The sequence below is a fragment of the Taeniopygia guttata genome, chromosome 26 (genome assembly GCF_048771995.1).
Source record: "Taeniopygia guttata chromosome 26, bTaeGut7.mat, whole genome shotgun sequence".
Lineage (NCBI taxonomy): Eukaryota > Metazoa > Chordata > Aves > Passeriformes > Estrildidae > Taeniopygia > Taeniopygia guttata.
The window spans coordinates 5,505,324-5,526,311 of NC_133051.1; the positions used below are offsets into that span (position 1 = coordinate 5,505,324).

The following is a 20,988-nucleotide window of genomic DNA, read 5'->3' on the forward strand; positions in this document are numbered from 1 at the left end:
CTTGACCCTGTCTGAGCTGCAATCACCACTTTGAAAGGCCTGAGCAGATCCCCCCTTGCACTACTACCCTTGGCAGAGACAAAGCTCTCATTCTCTCTATCCAGCCCAGCACTTCCCCAGGATCCTGTGAGAATAAAGGCTCGACAATCTATGGATTCTAAAAGGCTGAGCTTCTCCACAGCTGCTCAGGTGCACAGGCCAGCGCGTTGCAGGGTTCATCCCTCCCTCCACTTTTCTCAGCCTTATTTTGGAAATTACCTCCATGGGATACTGAACTTGGTGATTTTTCCCAAGGAACAAGGCTGAAAAAGGACAGGGATGCAGTAAGCAGCCTGAGGCTCAAAATGTTCCTGCCCACCAAAGACAACAGTTATTTTTCCGGGAGGAGCCTTTGGCTCTGATCCACACTTGGTGCCAGCATGGGCTGTACCAGCACGGCCCAAATTTCTATTTCAATCCCGTATCTCCCCTCTTGGCTCCACAGAGGGACAGACGGGATGTGACTCATGCAGACACTGAGAGCAGGGACAGAAGGGGAAGCTGTGCCTAGCTGTGCACGCTGCCCTCCAAGCACAACCCTCCATCTGAACCCCACCATCTGATCAACAAGTCATCTCCTTGTCCAGGGAAAGCAGGACAGCTTGGACCAACACAATCCAGCTAGCCAGGTCCCTCCATAATTCCATAGCTGCAATTCCCTTTGCCCAAAACCTGCAGTACTGCCCCCCAAAAGCAGCAGAACAGGCACAACAGAGGCTGTGACTCAAAAACCCCAGCCAGGGGCCAGCAGATTAACCCACACACCTTGGCTACAAAAGCCCCCAGGTCAAACCCCACACAGCATTCTGTGTTTTCCTCTTTCTCCAAAGTGCCAGTGACAGATGCCAAGGGCTCTCTGGGGTACTCTTCATCTTGCCCAGGCATGTGATGCTCCCACAGATTTGTGACTGTTCACATCAACTCCTTGACGCGGGCAGAATGACGTGGCACAAAGCACTGGCTGCACAGCCCCCTGGCTCCTAAACATCAGAGACAGAAGGAAAACAAACTCTGGTCTACTCCAGTCACTTGTCACAGCCGTTGCAGGACTGCTCCTTAAACACAGCAATTATTCCAGATTATGATTGTATCCAACAGCACACCACCACCATACTGAGACTTTTTTCCTTCCAAGAGCTGCTTTTCAGCACTCAGGCTCTGAACCCCACAGGTGCTGCCAGGGATCTGTTAGTGTCAATGCCGGATCCATTCCCAAAGCTGACAGTTGGATCCAGCACGTCCAGAGCCACTTGCCAGATGGCACGGCCACCCCGCTCCGCTCCCAGACAAACACTCAGCCACGCACAGCCCAACCCGCTCCGACAAGTGAGACAGGAGGAAGGTCAAACCATCTGTTTGCCGAGGGCTCAGTGCTGTATTTAAGGACAAAGTGTTTAAGGACTGGAAATCGGATCTTAGATTTGCCCATTACACAAGTGCTTTAGTCTTGCTTCTGCATAGTCTCAGTGAGCTTGGAGCCCTTTGGGTGCTAAAGCTGATCAGAAATAAGAAAGCACCCAACAGCTACAGGAGCAGCACAGTTGTCCTCAAACCGATGCTCCCTCTTGTGCCACATGATAGTCAGACCCAAATGCATTCCCACAACAAGAAAAATATTCAGGTATTTTTTACAATGTAAGTTTCTGAAGCTCTTACTCCTAAAATATTTTGAGTATTTTCAAATATTCAGTTGACATCAGTTTCCATCCCTTCTCAGAGCAGCAGCTGGTGTCTCTCATCACAAGCAGCTGGATTTCATGAGACTGTAACTATTGCCAAGAGTTTGGGGAGCTTGGAGACACATGGGCACATCCACTCAGGCTTATTAATTCCTTCTCTAATGAAAGAGGCCTTTATTTTTCCTTGAAACATCTCACTTCTACATGACTAAACCATATTTTGAGTGCCCCAGTTTGAACTCTCAGTGCACAGTGCTTTGAACTGGAGAGATGGACTACAAAACTTCCTTCTGAGCTCTCTCAAGCTGAGTTTTCATAAGTTTCTGCAAATACTCCAGGCACACTGGAGTTCCCAGCACTCCCAGCCATGCCTGCATCCCACAGAGCTCCTGCTTGGCTCTGCTGTGTTTTTATTTCAAGGCCAGGTTGGACAGGGCTTGGAACAACCTGGAATAGTGAAGGTGCCCCTGCTGTTGCAGGGGTGGAACAGGATGAGCTTTGAAGTCTATTCCAACCCAAACCATTCTGAGATTCTGTGACCTACTATTAAAGTGTTTTTCTGGTATATAACAGGGTGATCCTAAGTGTTATGAATAACTATATAGCTGTTGGTTTTTGCTATTATATATTGGCTTTTACAAATTATTTTGATACAGTACCATTTGTAATCTCTTTTTAACTGGTTTTAATATAGTATAATTTGTCATCCTTTTATAATTAATACCCTAATCCCTGTATGGAATCTATATTTTACTATGATAAATATATTATACTTCAGGCTTTTGCAAAATATTAAAATAGAGGTTATGTGCTGTGTATTGCAACATTAACTTTTGCAGAAGTAATTGTAATTGTGAAATAATAACTAATGCCTTTATTTTTATACCTGACAATAGTGAAATAGCTAATATTGATTGAAAGTTCTTGCAAAAACAGCTAAAACGTCTATATGGTAAGATAACATTGAAAAGAACCAGGCAAATAACACCAAAAGATCAAAGAGGAATCTACCACTAACCCTTCAGCTATCAATACCTCTCAAATCACAGATCAGGGAGCCTTGTGAAGAAATAAAATACAAAATCAAATCTACATTGTGGCACATATGCTAAGAAGATGAGGTCAAGGGTCGAATTAAGCTAAAGAATTTCCAGAACATGTAAATTCAAAAGCATATTTGAATAGGTATAATCTTCATGAATATGCATTTGACCAATGCAATGAAAAAATATGTAAGAACAGTTGTTATAGTTAACCGTGTCCAAAAACAACCTACAATAATGAAGTTACACATCGATACAACTTCAAATCTCAACAATACTTTCCTTAACAGACACAATATTCATCCCTTAATTGCAAGAGCCAATCATCATTTTATCCATTTTTACCATTATCTTCACCCTTTAGGAAGAAGCGGAAGGAGATGAGCTTTAAGGCGCCTTCCCACCTAAACCAGTCTGGGATTCTCAAAATCCTCCTTGATTTGGGAGCACCAGCACATAGTGGGTGTTGCTTACAACAGGCCCAGCTTCATCATCTGTGTCAGACATGGTCTGGGCCGTGCAGAGAGAATGTAACACCCGGACAAAAAAAAATTTATTCATAGCAACCACCACAAATTAGCAAGCCTTACCTGCGTTTCTAAAGACTCCCACAACAGATGCACAGGGCTGGTGGTTGCTGCAGCCGCCAAGTTGGCAAAGGGCAGCAGTGAGGGCAGAAGGATCGGCTGAGCCCTCAGAGCGCCAGAGGCAGGAATGGCGGAGCCCTCAGAACAAAGGGAATGGGAATGGGAATGGCTGAGCCTTCAGAACAACGGGAACAGGAATGGGTGACCCCTCAGAGCAAGCAACAGGAACGGGAACGGGAACAGGAAAGGCAACAGCCGAGCCTTCAGCAGAACGGGAATGGGAAGAGCTGAGAACTCAGAGCAACAGGAGCAGCTGAGCCCCGGTGGAGGCACCAGAAGCCAGGGAACAGAGATTAATCCAGGGAATAGAATCTCACCAGGGAGCACCTGCAGCAAGGCCAGGCTGGACAGGGCTTGAAAGAACCTGGTTTAGTGGAAGGTGGCCCTGGCCACGGCAGGGGGTGGAATGAGATTAACATTAAGGTCCCTTCCAGCCCAAACCATTCCATACTCACCCAGCTGCCCTGGGCAGTGATATCATCACCTCGTGTCCCCAGGTGAGGTGTTTGTCAAAGGAACAGGGAAAAGGCTTCTCTGCTTAATGCTGAACGGAGGATAGGCTGGAGGTTCCTCTGCCACACTCCTGGTAGAAGGAAAGGTAAGTGTGCTGGGGCACGTTCTGGGAGCTGCCAAAGGCACAGAAATTCCAACTAGTGAGGCAAGGTCCAGGGTGCATCATTTCCACTCTTTTCTTTCCCACCTAGAAGAAAGGTTGCCTGCGACATCAGTGGCAAAAACGTCACTCGTGTTGTCAACTCTGCTAAAATCTGTGTCCTGGTGGGAGGGCAGGGATGGGAATGTGCTCCCTAGGCCAGTGTCAGCCCTGCCTGCTGAGGAGGCAGCCACTGCCATGTGAGGAAACACGGAGCAGCCAAGAGGCAACTGAGGGGCCCAGGTGAGCACACACAGGTGAGCAAGGCCCTAGCATGGGAAAGTTCAGACCCCTGCCAGAGCCACTCCTTTATTCTGCTCCTGTTCCAGTGCACTCAGCTGGGGAGCTGCCTTGGAAACGCCTTGATTAATCACAGACTCTTTAGACACAAATAATAAAATCCACCTTTCATGAAGGAGAGAAACCCAGACTGGTTTTTGCTAAGATTAGACTCGTACATGGGAAGATTTCAACCCAACACAGAACTGCACTTTTGCCTTCCTGCATTGGTGTCTTTCTGCCCCTCAGTTCTTTCTTCTCGCCCTGCTGTAGCTGTAGAGAATGGTCAGATTCCCTGTTTTGAACTCTGCAGCATCACAGGCTGTATCCAATTATCCACGGGAGCAGGAGGCACTGAGGCCAGGCTGGTGTAACGAAGCAGGACTCGTGAATCCTTTGGTGTTGGCACAGTCTTGCTGATGGAAATGTGAAGCCAAAGCACCTTTTTGTTCCAGGAACTGTGACAGAGGACACAGCAGTCCCTGCTGACTCTGGGAGGGATAGTCTGCCCCTGTGCTGGAAATCTCCCAGGAGCTTTGCTCTCCTGGCCTCCACAAGCCCTTCCCACTTCAGCACATTGCAGTCAGCAGCTTTTTTTCTAGGTGCCTTTTGCATCAGCAGTGTCACGGTTCCAAGTTCTTCTTGATCTGCGGGGACCTTTTCAATTGTCCTGGGGCTTTTAGATCAATGCTGGGTACTGCTACAAGTACGGCTGGAGAAGGACATCTTGGAGAGGGCTCTGTTGTGTGCAGCTTGAATGAGCTCAGCCCTTCCTGAATGCTGCCTTTTGTCCTGAACCCTGAACCAGCTAAAGCTCCTTCAGCCAGCGAGGTGTACTTTGAGTGGCCAGGCACTGTCTAAGGGGAACAAAGCAGTGGCTCTGTATGGAAACATCCAGGACATAGCTTTTCCTGTTTATCTCAGGTGCAGGAGACGGTATTTCTGGCTGTGCAGGGGGTCTGTGAGGGCAGCAGCACACTCACCGTTGCCAACTGTGATCCTGCTGGCACAGCACCAGCACCTCACTGCCCACGGGACGGCTGGTGCTTGAAGTCTGAAAACTGCACGTTGGGTTCTGAGGCGATTCATTGTCCCACAGAAACAAATTCCTGAAAGTCTTCCTCTTAAGGATTTGCATATCAGAAACGTAAGTGTGTTAGCAACACACTGTATTCCAAGAGGTGGCAGCCCCGAGGTCAGAGCTTTGTCATTGCAGCAGACCCCTGTGGGAAATGGTTTGGTGTCATCTCACTCTTAAATATTCTGCCCTGGGGAGGCAAGAGAATTTCCAGGCAGGTGCCAGCCTCTCCCTGCTCTGCCCTGGCTCAGCAGCTGAGGTGGCTTCTGCTTCATTTGAATCCCGCAGGAGAAAGATCCTATTTAGGCTATTGCACTGTATTATCAGGCACACAGATTTCTTTATTTCATTTACTTAATAGATCTTCAAAGTGACCCACGGTGGATAGTCTCTTTGCCCAAGGCCAAGCTTGTATTTGTCCCCAAAGGTGGGGTGAAGAAATGAGGGACAGATGAGCAGGGTCCCTGGGCTCACAGTGGTTTCTGACCCAGTGATGGGGAAATGCCAAATGCCATGAGGGTGTTTGGCCTGGTAAAACAACACACTTGAAACACAGGGCATCACTCAGGGACACACACAGCCTGTATCCCACCCTGGGGCAGGGCAGAGAGAGGCCAAGAAACAGCTTCTGCATTTCCACAGCAGCATTTCCCAATCACTGTTTATGCCACCTGGGTCACTCCTTCTCTGATCACCTGGATTGCTGCTTTCCAAACCCCACCTTTTTGGGGCCCTGGTACCTCACTCTGACAACAACTGCACCCAACTACATTTTTTTTAACTCCTTGCTCCCTTTGGAAGACACCTGGGACAGTCCAAGGCTTTGAAAGCCAGGGAGACGTGGCACTAATGCTAGGACGGAATCAGCAGGCGCACTCTTGGCTTCCTTCTGCTCTTCCAAGATAAACACTGTTTACTTCTTGATGCTGCAAGATTGGGTAAGAAGGTAAAACAAAGGGATTTACAAACTCTCTCAATATTACAGAGGTGCAATTAAGAGTAAAACATGGCCCGTGTGGCGTGATCCGTGGCTTTGGTTTGGGACTGGAGTGCCAGAGCTCTCCAGCTGTATTTGGAAAGCAGTGCAATCATGGGTCGCATTTCTCGTTCCCTCTCGTGCTGCTGACTGAGGGCAGGAGGCTTGAACACAAGGCTTGCAGAACTGGGAATGCTGGTGCTGCTCCCAGACTGGCTCTGGGATTTTCCACAAGCCATGCAAGTGGCCATAAAAGTTTTCCTTAGGCTCAAGAGCTTTGTGTGCCTCACCCAGGCATTCCAAATGCCCCTTCCCTCCTGCACCAGAAGCTGCTTCTGAAGTTGACTCTTCTCATGGCAGTCAATTCTTAGGGGACCCTTGCACTCAAGAGTAGATGGAAAATTATTTCCAGTGCATTTGTCCTCCTGATTAGGCATGGAATATATTTATGCCTCTTGAGTCTTCAGTTTTACTTTGCTGCTCAGCAGTGGGACCTGCAAGGTGTGTGCAGGGAGCTCAGGGCCTTGGCTCCTGGCTGGTGGCAGACACTGCTCCCGTGTGGAATTGGGGCTGGATTAACCTTCCACTGGTGCTTTGGGCTTAGTGAAGCCCACAGCCCTGCCAGCCCCAGCAGCTCCAGCACAGCTGCTCTCTTCTCCTCAGGGCTGTTTTGCAGCCCCCTCACAGAGAGCAAGGCTGCATCCAAATCACTCCAGCACTGCCCTGGCACACAGCAAGAGGGAGAGAAGCATCTCCTGGTGACTTTGGGAGCATTTTGCCTGAAGATCTTGGGTGGATTTCTGTGTATATCAGGAGAGGCATGTCCAAGTTGTTATTGGCTGCTCTGGCCACTTGCCTCTGTCTTGCCCAGCTCTCAGCGCTGCTTTTCCCACCAGCAGCTTCCCAATGGCTCACCCAGCAGCAACTCTAAGAAGGCTTTGCATTTCTACATGGATTACCAACATATCCCTGTGCTTGTCAGACTTTTCCCCCAGTCTTTCCTTCTTTATCAACCACTTTCTCTAGTGAAACTTCAGTCATCTAGGAGGCAGGTGAAACCATCAGTTGTTACTTGGACTCTGTATTTTACCCTTCTGTAAGCAAACTAAAATTGTGAAACAAGGAAAACTAACTGGGTTTAGATTTCTTTAGTAATCCAGCCACCTTCTCCACTCATTGTGATGGGGTTTGGCAACCTGTTGCAAATGAGGCAAGAGTTTTTGAGCAGCAGCTTGTAAGACTCTTTTGTGCCAGGGAATATTTGCAGATTCCTACTGCCCAAGGGGCTGGAATTTTGTGCTGGAACTCCAGGGTATCACTGAAGCAGTTCACCACTTTGGGAAGCAGATTTTCCCTCACAAAGGCTCAGTCCTGGGGAGCATCAGACCCCTGGGCTGCTCCCCCAACACATCAGTGTGACATGTGGCTGTCCCCATCGCCTGGGGCTGCCAGTGCTCACCTCAGGCACCCTGCATTGCAGTAATCTTATTTTAATGAGCATTAGGACATCACATCATCCATTTCGGCCCACTGCTGCTGTTTCACTGCACCTTTGGCTCAGAGGGATATAAGACATTGAGAGTGTAGTTGCAAAGAGAACCACAGCTGAGCACGGGCTGGCTCTGGACAACCCACTAAAGCTGTTGGGCAGCTGTTTCCTTGTTGTTGGGGTGCTTGGAGTTAGCAGAGATGCTGAAAATAAGTGGCAAAGAGGGAAGACCTTACTCTATACTGTTTAGAGGATGTGGTTTCATGATTGTATACCAAACTGGAGTGTTATCTGCTTTGCGGGACTTGTCTCCTGACATAATGAAATCTGCACACAGGATCTATGGAGCATCTTCAGGATCTATTGTAGCTACAGCTGGATTGTGTGGATGTCCTGTGGGTAAGGTCTACAGATTTCTTTTTATTTTGTGTCCAAAGAGATGGCATACTTGGGAATTTTGGAGTTCCAAATATATTTGTTTCATTATCAATGGTTAATTCCTCAGATGTTTAAACTTTATTTACTCCTTGAATAGTGGAAAACATGTAAATTAGGCAGCACATGGAAAACAGTCATTGCATCTTATTAATGGGAATTAATGGCAGGCATATTAATAAAAGAAAGAGAGGTGCTCTCCTTCATAAGGCATTTGAGACTGTTGGCAGATTCCCAAAAAAATGAGGAGAAAGAAGATACATTAGTAGGGCATATTTGCAGAGCTAACAGAAGGAAATGGTATACAAAGGCTTCCTGTCCATTTTCTCCCATATGTCCAAAAAGATTTAAGATCCCTTGTGCAGAAACTGGCGAGAAATCCAAAAAGAAAACAGAATACTTCTGTCTTCTACAATGTTGAAAGTCCTTGGAAAGGTTGGGTCCACGCATGGGACCTTCAGCCCTAATGAAAACAACACAATGGCACTAAATAAGCATTTAGCACCTGGATAAAATACCCCATTCTCAGGTGGAAGTGCAGTTCAGAATGCAAATAAACAACATTATAAGGGATGTAGAATGATTTATTTGCTTTGCTTTGCTTCAGATGAGATGATTGAGTACTTGTTCAGCCGCTTCAAAATCTCTCTCTGGGGGCTGGCCCCTGGAGGACGGGTATTTAGAGCCTTAAGGGAGACCTTCGACAAATTCCTGCCTCCAAATGCCCACGAGCTGGTGTCTGGAAAGCTGCACATTATCCTCACCCGCCTGCACGACTGGAGATGCGTGACAGTGTCCGAGTTTGCCTCGAAGGAGGAGCTGATTCAGGTGGGAGCAGCCACAGCCACCCATGAGGGAGGAGCTGGGAGACATTTGCTGCCTGGCCATGTCCCACAGCACAAAAGCACAGAATGGTTTGGGTTGGATGGGACCTTAAAGCTCATCAAGATCCACCCTGTCATGGGCAGGGACACCTTCCACTGTCCCAGGCTGGTCTCAAGCCCCATCCTACCTGGCCTTGGATGGTTCCAGAATGCCCAGCTTCTCTGGGCAACCTGTGCAGGGCCTCAACACCCTCAAGGTAAAAAATATCTTCCCCATATCTAAATCTCCCCCCTTGTAGTTACAAACCATCAGCCATTGTCTCATCCTAACAGGCCCTGGTCCATTCTAGTCCATGCCATGATTTCTGTCCTTGCCACCCTCTGCATCCTGACAAGCAGAAATAATTTTCAAAAATCAGCCCTGTTGATTACTGTCTGAATTATGCTGAACATGAAGAAAGAAACTTGAGGCATTTCACAGATTCCCTTCTGTCTTCTCTGCCCTGGTTGTGGGTATCTGACATGGTCTGGTGCCCATTAGTCTGTGCTGCCCAATAACCCAGCTAAAGGACCCTGTTCTGGCACTCACAGATGAGCCACCCCTCCCAAAGGTAACAGTTTTTGGGGATCTTCACTCATTTCTGTCCTTCCTATCTCACCCACAGGCTGTCATATGCAGTTGCTCCGTTCCACTGTATTTTGGGATTTTCCCTCCAACGTTCCGTGGGGTGGTGAGTAGCTTTGTGGTCTGGAGACCCTGTCCCAGCTCAGGCCCAGGGTCCCTGCAGTCTCTGTCCTTTCTCCAGTGGTGGCATTAAGGATCTTTCTATCTGTGTTTGCCACCAACGTAGCTCAAGGCTGGGTTCCCCCAGTGTCTGCAGAGGGAAGAACAGGGCCCCAAAATCTGACCTCACTGCAGACAGGACTGAGCTTCCCACAGGATTGTCCATCTACTCCTGCCCCTGGGGTTGCCCCACCTCTGTTCTGCTGTACTTTCCTCCCAGGTTCATTGCAGATTTCTGGAGGGAAGGGAGTAGGGCAGGTGTGGACCTGGAGCACGGCAGCAGCAGGTGGGCAGTTCCCCGGAAGGGGATCTGTGGAGCCCCAGAACCTTGGTCTGCTGTGGGCCTGGCCAGGGAACAAGGCCCACGTTTGCCCATGTGAACAGCACTGCTCTCCCTGCGAGGGGAAGGCTCAGGGCTCCCTGTTCTGTCTCCCAGCGCTACGTGGACGGGGAGCTGGCCATGTGGAGAGCCGACTTCGTGTCCCGCACCACCATCACAATCTCTGCCTTCGCCGGCGAATACGACATCTGCCCCAAGGATGGCCCCGCTGCCTTCTTGACCTTCCAGATCTCTGACTGTATCTTACAGATCTCAAAAATGAACATCTGCCGCTTACAACACGTTTTACAGGTTCTCACACATCAGGTGAGCAGCTCCTCCAGGCAGCCAGAGCCGTGAGCCCCCTGCAGCAGCCCAGATGCACTGACTGCTGCCTCCCCTCACAGGTCATGGACCGCTTTTATGCCCAGGGCTACCAGGACACAGTCTCCTTCCTAAAAAGACTGAGTAAGTGACTGGAAGTGTGGACAGGTAGGTTGGGTGCTTCCCCTACATCCTTGGTTTGCTGACACAAGGTAAGAGATGCTGCCCCAGAGTGACTGGGGCAGAGAAATGCCTGTATTCCTGGCACGGCCAGGATTCCTTGATTCCTGGCCTCTCCTGAAGCTGCCTCCGGAGCCACACTCCCCTTTTCTCTGCCACACTGGGCATGACAGAGCTTTCCCCAGGGAACACAGGTCCCAGGACCTTTAGACACAAGCGCAGGCTCACGTGCCCTGTGTGGTGTTTGATAAGCTCCTGATGCACAGAGCAGCAATGTTTGGTGATTCCCGAGCCCCGGGATCATCAGTATCCCTGATTTCCACTCAGCCCAGGTCTCGCCTCACACTGCTGCAGATCTGGCAGTTGAGCAACAAGCACTGAGAGCTGGAATCTCTTCCCACCAGGGGATTTCCAGGTGAATTACTTTGAGGGCTTCACACTTTCCTTGGCCAATGAACCAAATCAGAAAGGTGACGAGACCCTGCACCTGAAGCCACGACTGAGGCTTTTTCACTCCAGAGCCACAGATCATGAGGATGACAACAAAGAGAATCCAGGAATCATCCAGGCAGCAGATAAAGAAGAATAGGAAGCCTCACACCACCTTCTCCACCCCAGGCAGGTAAAGAACCAGCTCTTCCTTTACCCCATCCTTTTTCAAGTGACACTTGCACAGGGCTGTCAGTGCCCAAAGAGGCTCTGGGGCCAGTGAGAATGGGCAGGGATGGGAGAAACTTCCCTCTCACCTCAGGGGTTACAAGTGAGGCCTCACACTGAGCCCTCACCCTGGATTTGGGTGAACACTGAGGACTTCATTGGTGGCTGGGTCAGAAGGGCTCCATGGAGAAGCCAACTCTCGACCCACTAAGAAATGCAGGACACAGTGTTAGGCTGTAGAAGTTGCTTCCCTGGTTGCTTTTTTAAAGGCACCATCAGTCTGACCTATGTGGAGCTTTTGGAAGCAACAGGCTGGGAATGAGGTTTCTTTGCAAATTGGGCAGCTCTGGGCTGTCAGGAATTGCTGCCTCTGCTTTGCAGCTGGGCTGCAAGGTTTTTAACCAGCCTGAGGTGAAAAATTCCTCCTGTGGGAGGAATCAAGACTCATTTGTTAGGCCAGAGAGCAATCAAGGAGTGAGTCCAGGCTCTCCACCTCCAGAGCATTTGTCTTGCTGCCTTGCCTTGCCTCCAGACTCTCATCCCATCCACCTCAGACTTCACATTCCTGCTGAGTTCCAAGCAGAAGGAGACAAGCAACAGGACAGGGGTACAAGGGCAATACTTTGAGGATACCAAAACCGGCTGCCCTTCAGACATCGGGAGGAAGGGAAGCAGCTCTCACCAGGCACTTTGTCCCACAGCATCCACTTTGTCCCACAGGAACTGCCAGAGGTGTCTGTCAGACTGACCAACGTGCTTTTATTCCCTTTAGGACCAGGTCAGCCACAGAAGAGCATTTCTGAGCCTGCTGCTGCCTTTGGCCCCAGCTTCTGCTTTAAAAACCAATGAGCAACTTGGAACCCAGCCTGAAGGCTGAGCCTGACCTGCCCTGAGGAGCACATGGGCTCTGCCAGCAATGCCACAGCACAGGCAGGGCCACAGCCCCGGATGATTCCCATGATCCACCCCTAGAGGAGGCATTCCAGGCTGGTTGTACCCCCACTGGGTGCAGCTGGGCTTCCCACTTTGCTTCCTTGCAGTGAAACAAGCTCCTGCACAAGATGATTCCAATCAATGCCAAACTTTGCCTCTATCCATTGCCTCTCTCAAAGTCTCCATTGCCATTAGCTCCAAGCTCGTGTCTCCAAGAGGAGACAGCACCAGCTCTGCTTGCTTGAAAAGATGAGGGATTAATAAACAAAACCCAGCTGACTGGAATATTGAATTGTTAAATTCTTATTTCCTCCTCATTCCTGCAGGTTTGGAGCAGGAGGATTCTGTGCTGAGACCATTTTAGTTTGGGGATTACTTGTAGATGGATTTTTCATAAAGTTCACAATGTTTTGCTAATTGCTTATGATCAAGCACCAGATGGGGCAGGGGAGATACCCCGGAACATTTCAAACTGTGCTCCTGTTTGTGTCTAAGGTTTGCAGATGCATCTAATGCATTTGGAAGTCCAATTCCTAGATGAGAAGTTTCTCTGGCAGATTTTAATGCTCATTTCAATAGGGTAGCTGCCTCAGGCTGACTGAATGGTAATATCCTGCCTGGACGTAGGGATGGTGCTTGCAGCAGCCTGGAGAAGGAGCTGTTGGATAAGTGGGAGGGAGCAGAGGTGCAAAAGCAAATAATGGACTGATTGTTCCTGCCTGGGGAGGCCTGGGTGTCTCTGAGCCTTCCACTTTGCCCTGTGGCAGGAACTCCAGCTGGACTGGAGCAGCTGCCTTTGGCTGCAGTGCTTGAGAAGTGCAAATGCATCCAGACTGGATGCAAGACAGGAGCAGACAGGATCCAATGCAAACGGGATCCATCAGAATGGGCCAGAACGTCATAAGGGGATTGGAGCACCTCCCCTATGGAGACAGGCTGAGCGAGGTGGGGCTGTTAAGCCAGGAGAAGAGAAGGTTGTGTGGAGACCTCACGGCCCTTTCAAGGAGCTGAAGGGGCTACAGGGAAGCTGGAGAGGGACCCCTCATCAGGAACTGCCAGCACAGGACAAGGGTCACTGGCTATCCACTGCTTGCAGCAACCTGGGACAGTGATGGTCTTCCTGCCATAGCAGGGTTGAGACAGGGGGTGAGGTCTCTTCCAACCCAAACCATTCTGGGATTCTGTGATCTACTTTTCAAGTGTCTTTCTGGTATAACTGGGTGATCCTAAGGGTTCACATCGACTAAGGAATCTCTTCTAGGCTGAAATTCAGTTGGGCCTGCCCAAACACCTTCCAGCTGATGGTGATCAGCTGAAACATCTCCATATCCTCACCCACTGGAATGAAGTGAAAGGAGATGAGCTTTAAGGCCCCTTCCCACCTAAACCAGTCTGGGATTCTCAAAATCCTCCTTGATTTGGTAGCACCAGCACCTAGTGGGTGTTCCTTACAACAGGCCCAGCTTCATCATCTGTGTCAGACATGGTCTGGGCCGTGCAGAGAGAATGTAACATCCAGACAAAAAAAAATATTTATTCATAGCAACCACCACAAATTAACAAGCCTTACCTGCGTTTCTAAAGACTCCCACGATGCATGCAAAGGGACGACGCTTGCTGCAGCCGCCCAGTTGGCAAAGGGCAGCAGTGAGGGCAGAAGGATCGGCTGAGCCCTCAGAGCGCCAGAGGCAGGAATGGCGGAGCCCTCAGAGCAACGGGAACGGGAACAGCCGAGCCCTGAGAGCGCCAGGGGCCGGAACGGCCGAGCCCTCAGAGCAATGGAAAGGGGAACGGCTGATCCCTCGGAGCAACGGGACTGGGAATGGCCGAGCCCTCAGAGCCCTTGGAGCGGGAACGGGAACGGCCGAGCCCTGAGAGCGCCAGGGGCCGGAACGGCCGAGCCCTCAGAGCCCAGGCAGCAGGAGCGGCCGGGCCCTCAGAGCGCCAGGGGCGGAGCTGCCGAGCCCTCAGAGCAACGGGAAAAGCAGGCCCTGACCGGGGGCAAGTGAATCCAGGAAAAAAGGGTTAATCCAGGGAACAGAGATTCACCGAGTAGCACCTGAAGCAAGGCCAGGCTGGACAGGGCTTGAAGGAACCTGGTCTAGTGGAAGTTGTCCCTGCCCATGGCAGGGGCTGGAATGAGATGAGCATTAAGGTCCCTTCCCACCCAAACCATTGCATGAGTCAATGATTCCACGGTTCTGTAGGAGCATCATCCTCCTGCTGCTGAGCAGCAGCCCCTGCACCAGAGCCTCCCGGGCTGCCATTTTGGTGGAAATCCATCGTGGCTGAGCTTTTCCTTTTACCTTTAAGCCAGCAGTCTAGCTGTGCCTACATTGCGCAGGACTCCCCCTTGGCTCTCGTATGTCATTATTTCAAGGCCAGGCTGCACAGGGCTTGGAGCAATCTGGGTTAGTGAAGGTGTCCCTGCCATGGCAGAGGTGGAATTGGATATGGTTTAAAGTTTCTTCCAGGCCAAACCATTCTCTTAGTGAATGTCTTAGTGATATAATAGGGTGATCCTAAGGCTCTGGCAAGGCTAAGGAATCTCTTCTGGCCCGACATGAAGCTGTGCCTGCCAGAACTCCTTCCAGCTGGAGGTGATCTGCTCCAACATTTCCTGGTGCTCTGTGCACAGGGTGCAGCTGAGCAGGAAGGTCTGTCCTGCAGAGCCCTGCCCTTGGCTGGGAGCACCAGGCGCTGCTCCAGAGCTGGGTGAAGTCACCGTGACAAAGTCACCATTTCATCTCCGTCAGCACAGCTCTCGCAACTGCCCTTTGCAGTGGTATCATCACCTCGTGTCCCCAGGTGAGGTGTTTGTCACAGGAACAGGGAAAAGGCTTCTCTGCTTAATGCTGAACGGAGGATAGGCTGGAGGTTCCTCTGCCACACTCCTGGTAGAAGGAAAGGTAAGTGTGCTGGGGCTCGTTCTGGGAGCTGCCAAAGGCACAGAAATTCCAACTAGTGCGGCAAGGTCCAGGGTGCATCATTTCCACTCTTTTCTTTCCCACCTAGAAGAAAGGTTGCCTGCGACGTCAGTGGCAAAAACGTCACTCGTGTTGTCAACTCTGCTAAAATCTGTGTCCTGGTGGGAGGGCAGGGATGGGAATGTGCTCCCTAGGCCAGTGTCAGCCCTGCCTGCTGAGGAGGCAGCCACTGCCATGTGAGGAAACACGGAGCAGCCAAGAGGCAACTGAGGGGCCCAGGTGAGCACACACAGGTGAGCAAGGCCCTAGCATGGGAAAGTTCAGACCCCTGCCAGAGCCACTCCTTTATTCTGCTTCTGTTCCAGTGCACTCAGCTGGGGAGCTGCCATGGAAACACCTTGATTAATCATGGACTGTTTAGACACAAATAATAAAATCCACCTTTCATGAAGGAGAGAAACCCAGACTGGTTTTTGCTAACATTAGACTCTTACATGGGAAGATTTCAACCCAACACAGAACTGCCCTTTTGCCTTCCTGCATTGGTGTCTTTCTGCCCCTCAGTTCTTTCTTCTTGCCCTGCTGTAGCTGTAGAGAATGGTCAGATTCCCTGTTTTGGACTCTGCAGCATCACAGGCTGTTTCCAATTATCTACGGGAGCAGGAGGCACTGAGGCCGGGCTGGTGTGCAGGGAAGCAGGACTGGAGACATTTGTCCCCAAAACCAGGATGAAAACATGAGGGACAGATGAGCAGGGTCCCTGGGCTCACAGTGGTTTCTGACCCAGTGATGGGGAAATGCCAAATGCCATGAGGGTGTTTGGCCTGGTAAAACAACACACTTGAAACACAGGGCATCACTCAGGGACACACACAGCCTGTGTCCCATCCTGGGGCAGGGCAGAGAGAGGCCAAGAAACAGCTTCTGCATTTCCACAGCAGCATTTCCCAATCACTGTTTATGCCACCTGGGTCACTCCTTCTCTGATCACCTGGATTGCTGCTTTCCAAACCCCACGTTTTAGGGGCCCTGGTACCTCACTCTGACAACAACTGCACCCAACTACATTTTTTTCTAACTCCTTGCTCCCTTTGGAAGACACCTGGGACAGTCCAAGGCTTTGAAAGCCAGGGAGACGTGGCACTAATGCTAGGACGGAATCAGCAGGCGCACTCTTGGCTTCCTTCTGCTCTTCCAAGATAAACACTGTTTACTTCTTGATGCTGCAAGATTGGGTAAGAAGGTAAAACAAAGGGATTTACAAACTCTCTCAATATTACAGAGGTGCAATTAAGAGTAAAACATGGCCCGTGTGGCGTGATCCGTGGCTTTGGTTTGGGACTGGAGTGCCAGAGCTCTCCAGCTGTATTTGGAAAGCAGTGCAATCATGGGTCGCATTTCTCGTTCCCTCTCGTGCTGCTGACTGAGGGCAGGAGGCTTGAACACAAGGCTTGCAGAACTGGGAATGCTGGTGCTGCTCCCAGACTGGCTCTGGGATTTTCCACAAGCCATGCAAGTGGCCATAAAAGTTTTCCTTAAGCTCAAGAGCTTTGTGTGCCTCACCCATGCATTCCAAATGCCCCTTCCCTCCTGCACCAGAAGCTGCTTCTGAAGTTGACTCTTCTCATGGCAGTCAATTCTTAGGGGACCCTTGCACTCAAGAGTAGATGGAAAATTATTTCCAGTGCATTTGTCCTCCTGATTAGGCATGGAATATATTTATGCCTCTTGAGTCTTCAGTTTTACTTTGCTGCTCAGCAGTGGGACCTGCAAGGTGTGTGCAGGGAGCTCAGGGCCTTGGCTCCTGGCTGGTGGCAGACACTGCTCCCGTGTGGAATTGGGGCTGGATTAACCTTCCACTGGTGCTTTGGGCTTAGTGGAGCCCACAGCCCTGCCAGCCCCAGCAGCTCCAGCACAGCTGCTCTCTTCTCCTCAGGGCTGTTTTGCAGCCCCCTCACAGAGAGCAGGGCTGCATCCAAATCACTCCAGCACTGCCCTGGCACACAGCAAGAGGGAGAGAAGCATCTCCTGGTGACTTTGGGAGCATTTTGCCTGAAGATCTTGGGTGGATTTCTGTGTATATCAGGAGAGGCATGTCCAAGTTGTTATTGGCTGCTCTGGCCACTTGCCTCTGTCTTGCCCAGCTCTCAGCGCTGCTTTTCCCACCAGCAGCTTCCCAATGGCTCACCCAGCAGCAACTCTAAGAAGGCTTTGCATTTCTACATGGATTACCAACATATCCCTGTGCTTGTCAGACTTTTTCCCCAGTCTTTCCTTCTTTATCAACCGCTTTCTCTAGTGAAACTTCAGTCATCTAGGAGGCAGGTGAAACCATCAGTTGTTACTTGGACTCTGTATTTTACCCTTCTGTAAGCAAACTAAAATTGTGAAACAAAGAAAACTAACTGGGTTTAGATTTCTTTAGTAATCCAGCCACCTTCTCCACTCATTGTGATGGGGTTTGGCAACCTGTTGCAAATGAGGCAAGAGTTTTTGAGCAGCAGCTTGTAAGACTCTTTTGTGCCAGGGAATATTTGCAGATTCCTACTGCCCAAGGGGCTGGAATTTTGTGCTGAAACTCCAGGGTATCACTGAAGCAGTTCACCACTTTGGGAAGCAGATTTTCCCTCACAAAGGCTCAGTCCTGGGGAGCATCAGACCCCTGGGCTGCTCCCCCAACACATCAGTGTGACATGTGGCTGTCCCCATCGCCTGGGGCTGCCAGTGCTCACCTCAGGCACCCTGCATTGCAGTAATCTTATTTTAATGAGCATTAGGACATCACATCATCCATTTTGGCCCACTGCTGCTGTTTCACTGCACCTTTGGCTCAGAGGGATATAAGACATTGAGAGTGTAGTTGCAAAGAGAACCACAGCTGAGCACGGGCTGGCTCTGGACAACCCACTAAAGCTGTTGGGCAGCTGTTTCCTTGTTGTTGGGGTGCTTGGAGTTAGCAGAGATGCTGAAAATAAGTGGTAAAGAGGGAAGACCTTACTCTATACTGTTTAGAGGATGTAGTTCCATGCTTGTATACCAAACTGGAGTGTTATCTGCTTTGCGGGACTTGTCTCCTGACATAATGAAATCTGCACACAGGATCTATGGAGCATCTTCAGGATCTATTGTAGCTACAGCTGGATTGTGTGGATGTCATGTGGGTAAGGGCTACAGATTTCTGTTTAGTTTGTGTCTAAAGAGATGAAATACCTGGTAATATTGGAGTTGCAAAATATTTTTGTTTAATTATCAGTGCTTAAATCCTCAGATTTTTAAACTTTATTGGCTTCTAGAATGTTGAAAAACATGGGTGAACTAAGCAGCAAAGATAAAAGAGTGTCAATATACTCATTGCATCTTATTAATGGGAATTCATGGCATGCATATCTAGAAAAAGAGACATGCACTCCCTGATAAGGCATTGGGGATGGTTGGTAGATTCCCAAAACAACAATGGGAAACAAATCAAATTAGCAGGGCATATATGCAGAGCTAACAGAAGGAAATGGTATACAAAGGCTTCCTGTCCATTTTCTCCCATATGTCCAAAAAGATTTAAGATCCCTTGTGCAGAAACTGGCGAGAAATCCAAAAAGAAAACAGAATACATCTGCCTCTTATAATATTGAAAGTCCTTGGAAAGGTTGGGTCCATGCATGGGACCTTCAGCCCTAATAAAAACAACACAATGGCACTAAATAAGCATTTAGCACCTGGATAAAATACCCCATTCTCAGGTGGAAGTGCAGCTCAGAATGCAAATAAATAACATTATAAGGGATGTAGAATGATTTATTTGCTTTGCTTTGCTTCAGATGAGGTGATTGAGTACTTCTTCAGCCGCTTGAAAATCTCTCTCTGGGGGCTGGTCCCTGGAGGACGGGTACATAGAGCCTTAAGGGAGACCTTTGACAAATTCCTGCCTCCAAATGCCCACGAGCTGGTGTCTGGAAAGCTGCACATTATCCTCACCCGCCTGCACGACTGGAGATGCGTGACAGTGTCCGAGTTTGCCTCGAAGGAGGAGCTGATTCAGGTGGGAGCAGCCACAGCCACCCATGAGGGAGGAGCTGGGAGACATTTGCTGCCTGGCCATGTCCCACAGCACAAAAGCACAGAATGGTTTGGGTTGGATGGGACCTTAAAGCTCATCAAGATCCACCCTGTCATGGGCAGGGACACCTTCCACTGTCCCAGGCTGGTCTCAAGCCCCATCCTACCTGGCCTTGGATGGTTCCAGGATGCCCAGCTTCTCTGGGCAACCTGTGCAGGGCCTCAACACCCTCAAGGTAAAAAATATCTTCCCCATATCTAAATCTCCCCCCTTGTAGTTACAAACCATCAGCCATTGTCTCATCCTAACAGGCCCTGGTCCATTCTAGTCCATGCCATGATTTCTGTCCTTGCCACCCTCTGCATCCTGACAAGCAGAAATAATTTTCAAAAATCAGCCCTGTTGATTACTGTCTGAATTATGCTGAACATGAAGAAAGAAACTTGAGGCATTTCACAGATTCCCTTCTGTCTTCTCTGCCCTGGTTGTGGGTATCTGACATGGTCTGGTGCCCATTAGTCTGTGCTGCCCAATAACCCAGCTAAAGGACCCTGTTCTGGCACTCACAGATGAGCCACCCCTCCCAAAGGTAACAGATTTTGGGGATCTTCACTCATTTCTGTCCTTCCTATCTCACCCACAGGCTGTGTTGTGCAGTTCCTTCATTCCACTGTATTTTGGGATTTTCCCTCCAACGTTCCGTGGGGTGGTGAGTAGCTTTGTGGTCTGGAGACCCTGTCCCAGCTCAGGCCCAGGGTCCCTGCAGTCTCTGTCCTTTCTCCAGTGGTGGCATTAAGGATCTTTCTATCTGTGTTTGCCACCAACGTAGCTCAAGGCTGGGTTCCCCCAGTGTCTGCAGAGGGAAGAACAGGGCCCCAAAATCTGACCTCCCTGCAGACAGGACTGAGCTTCCCACAGGATTGTCCATCTACTCCTGCCCCTGGGGTTGCCCCACCTCTGTTCTGCTGTACTTTCCTCCCAGGTTCATTGCAGATTTCTGGAGGGAAGGGAGTAGGGCAGGTGTGGACCTGGAGCACGGCAGCAGCAGGGGGACAGTTCCCTGGAAGGGGATCTGTGGAGCCCCAGAACCTTGGTCTGCTGTGGGCCTGGCCAGGGAACAAGGCCCACGTTTGCCCATGTGAACAGCACTGCTCTCCCTGCGAGGGGAAGGCTCAGGGCTCCCTGTTCTGTCTCCCAGCGCTACGTGGACGGGGAGCTGGCCATGTGGAGAGCCGACTTCGTGTCCCGCACCACCATCACCATCTCTGGCTTCGCTGGCGAATACGACATCTGCCCCAAGGATGGCCCCGCTGCCTTCTTGACCTTCCAGATCTCTGACTGTATCTTACAGATCTCAAAAATGAACATCTGCCGCTTACAACACGTTTTTCTGTGTCCCACACATCAGGTGAGCAGCTCCTCCAGGCAGCCAGAGCCGTGAGCCCCCTGCAGCAGCCCAGCTGCACTGACTGCTGCCTCCCCTCACAGGTCATGGACCGCTTTTATGCCCAGGGCTACCAGGACACAGTCTCCTTCCTAAAAAGACTGAGTAAGTGACTGGAAGTGTGGACAGGTAGGTTGGGTGCTTCCCCTACATCCTTGGTTTGCTGACACAAGGTAAGAGATGCTGCCCCAGAGTGACTGGGGCAGAGAAATGCCTGTATTCCTG

General features: G+C 50.1%; 1 protein-coding gene across 3 annotated transcripts in view; it reads right to left on the reverse strand.

Moving 5' to 3' along the window:
- Nucleotides 1-8,375: 8,375 nt before the first annotated feature.
- PNPLA1 (patatin like domain 1, omega-hydroxyceramide transacylase) overlaps nucleotides 8,376-20,988 on the reverse strand; it is a 36,147-nt gene continuing 23,534 nt past the window's right edge. For 2 of the 3 annotated variants that reach the window (XM_072918662.1, XM_072918665.1), the window contains exon 9: nucleotides 8,376-8,780. In XM_072918662.1, coding sequence (XP_072774763.1) covers nucleotides 8,468-8,780 — 313 coding nt within the window. In that variant the 3' untranslated portion in view covers nucleotides 8,376-8,467. Of the gene's footprint in view, nucleotides 8,781-18,611; nucleotides 18,937-20,988 lie in introns of those variants that run through there. The other variant, XM_072918663.1, reaches the window with a different exon arrangement.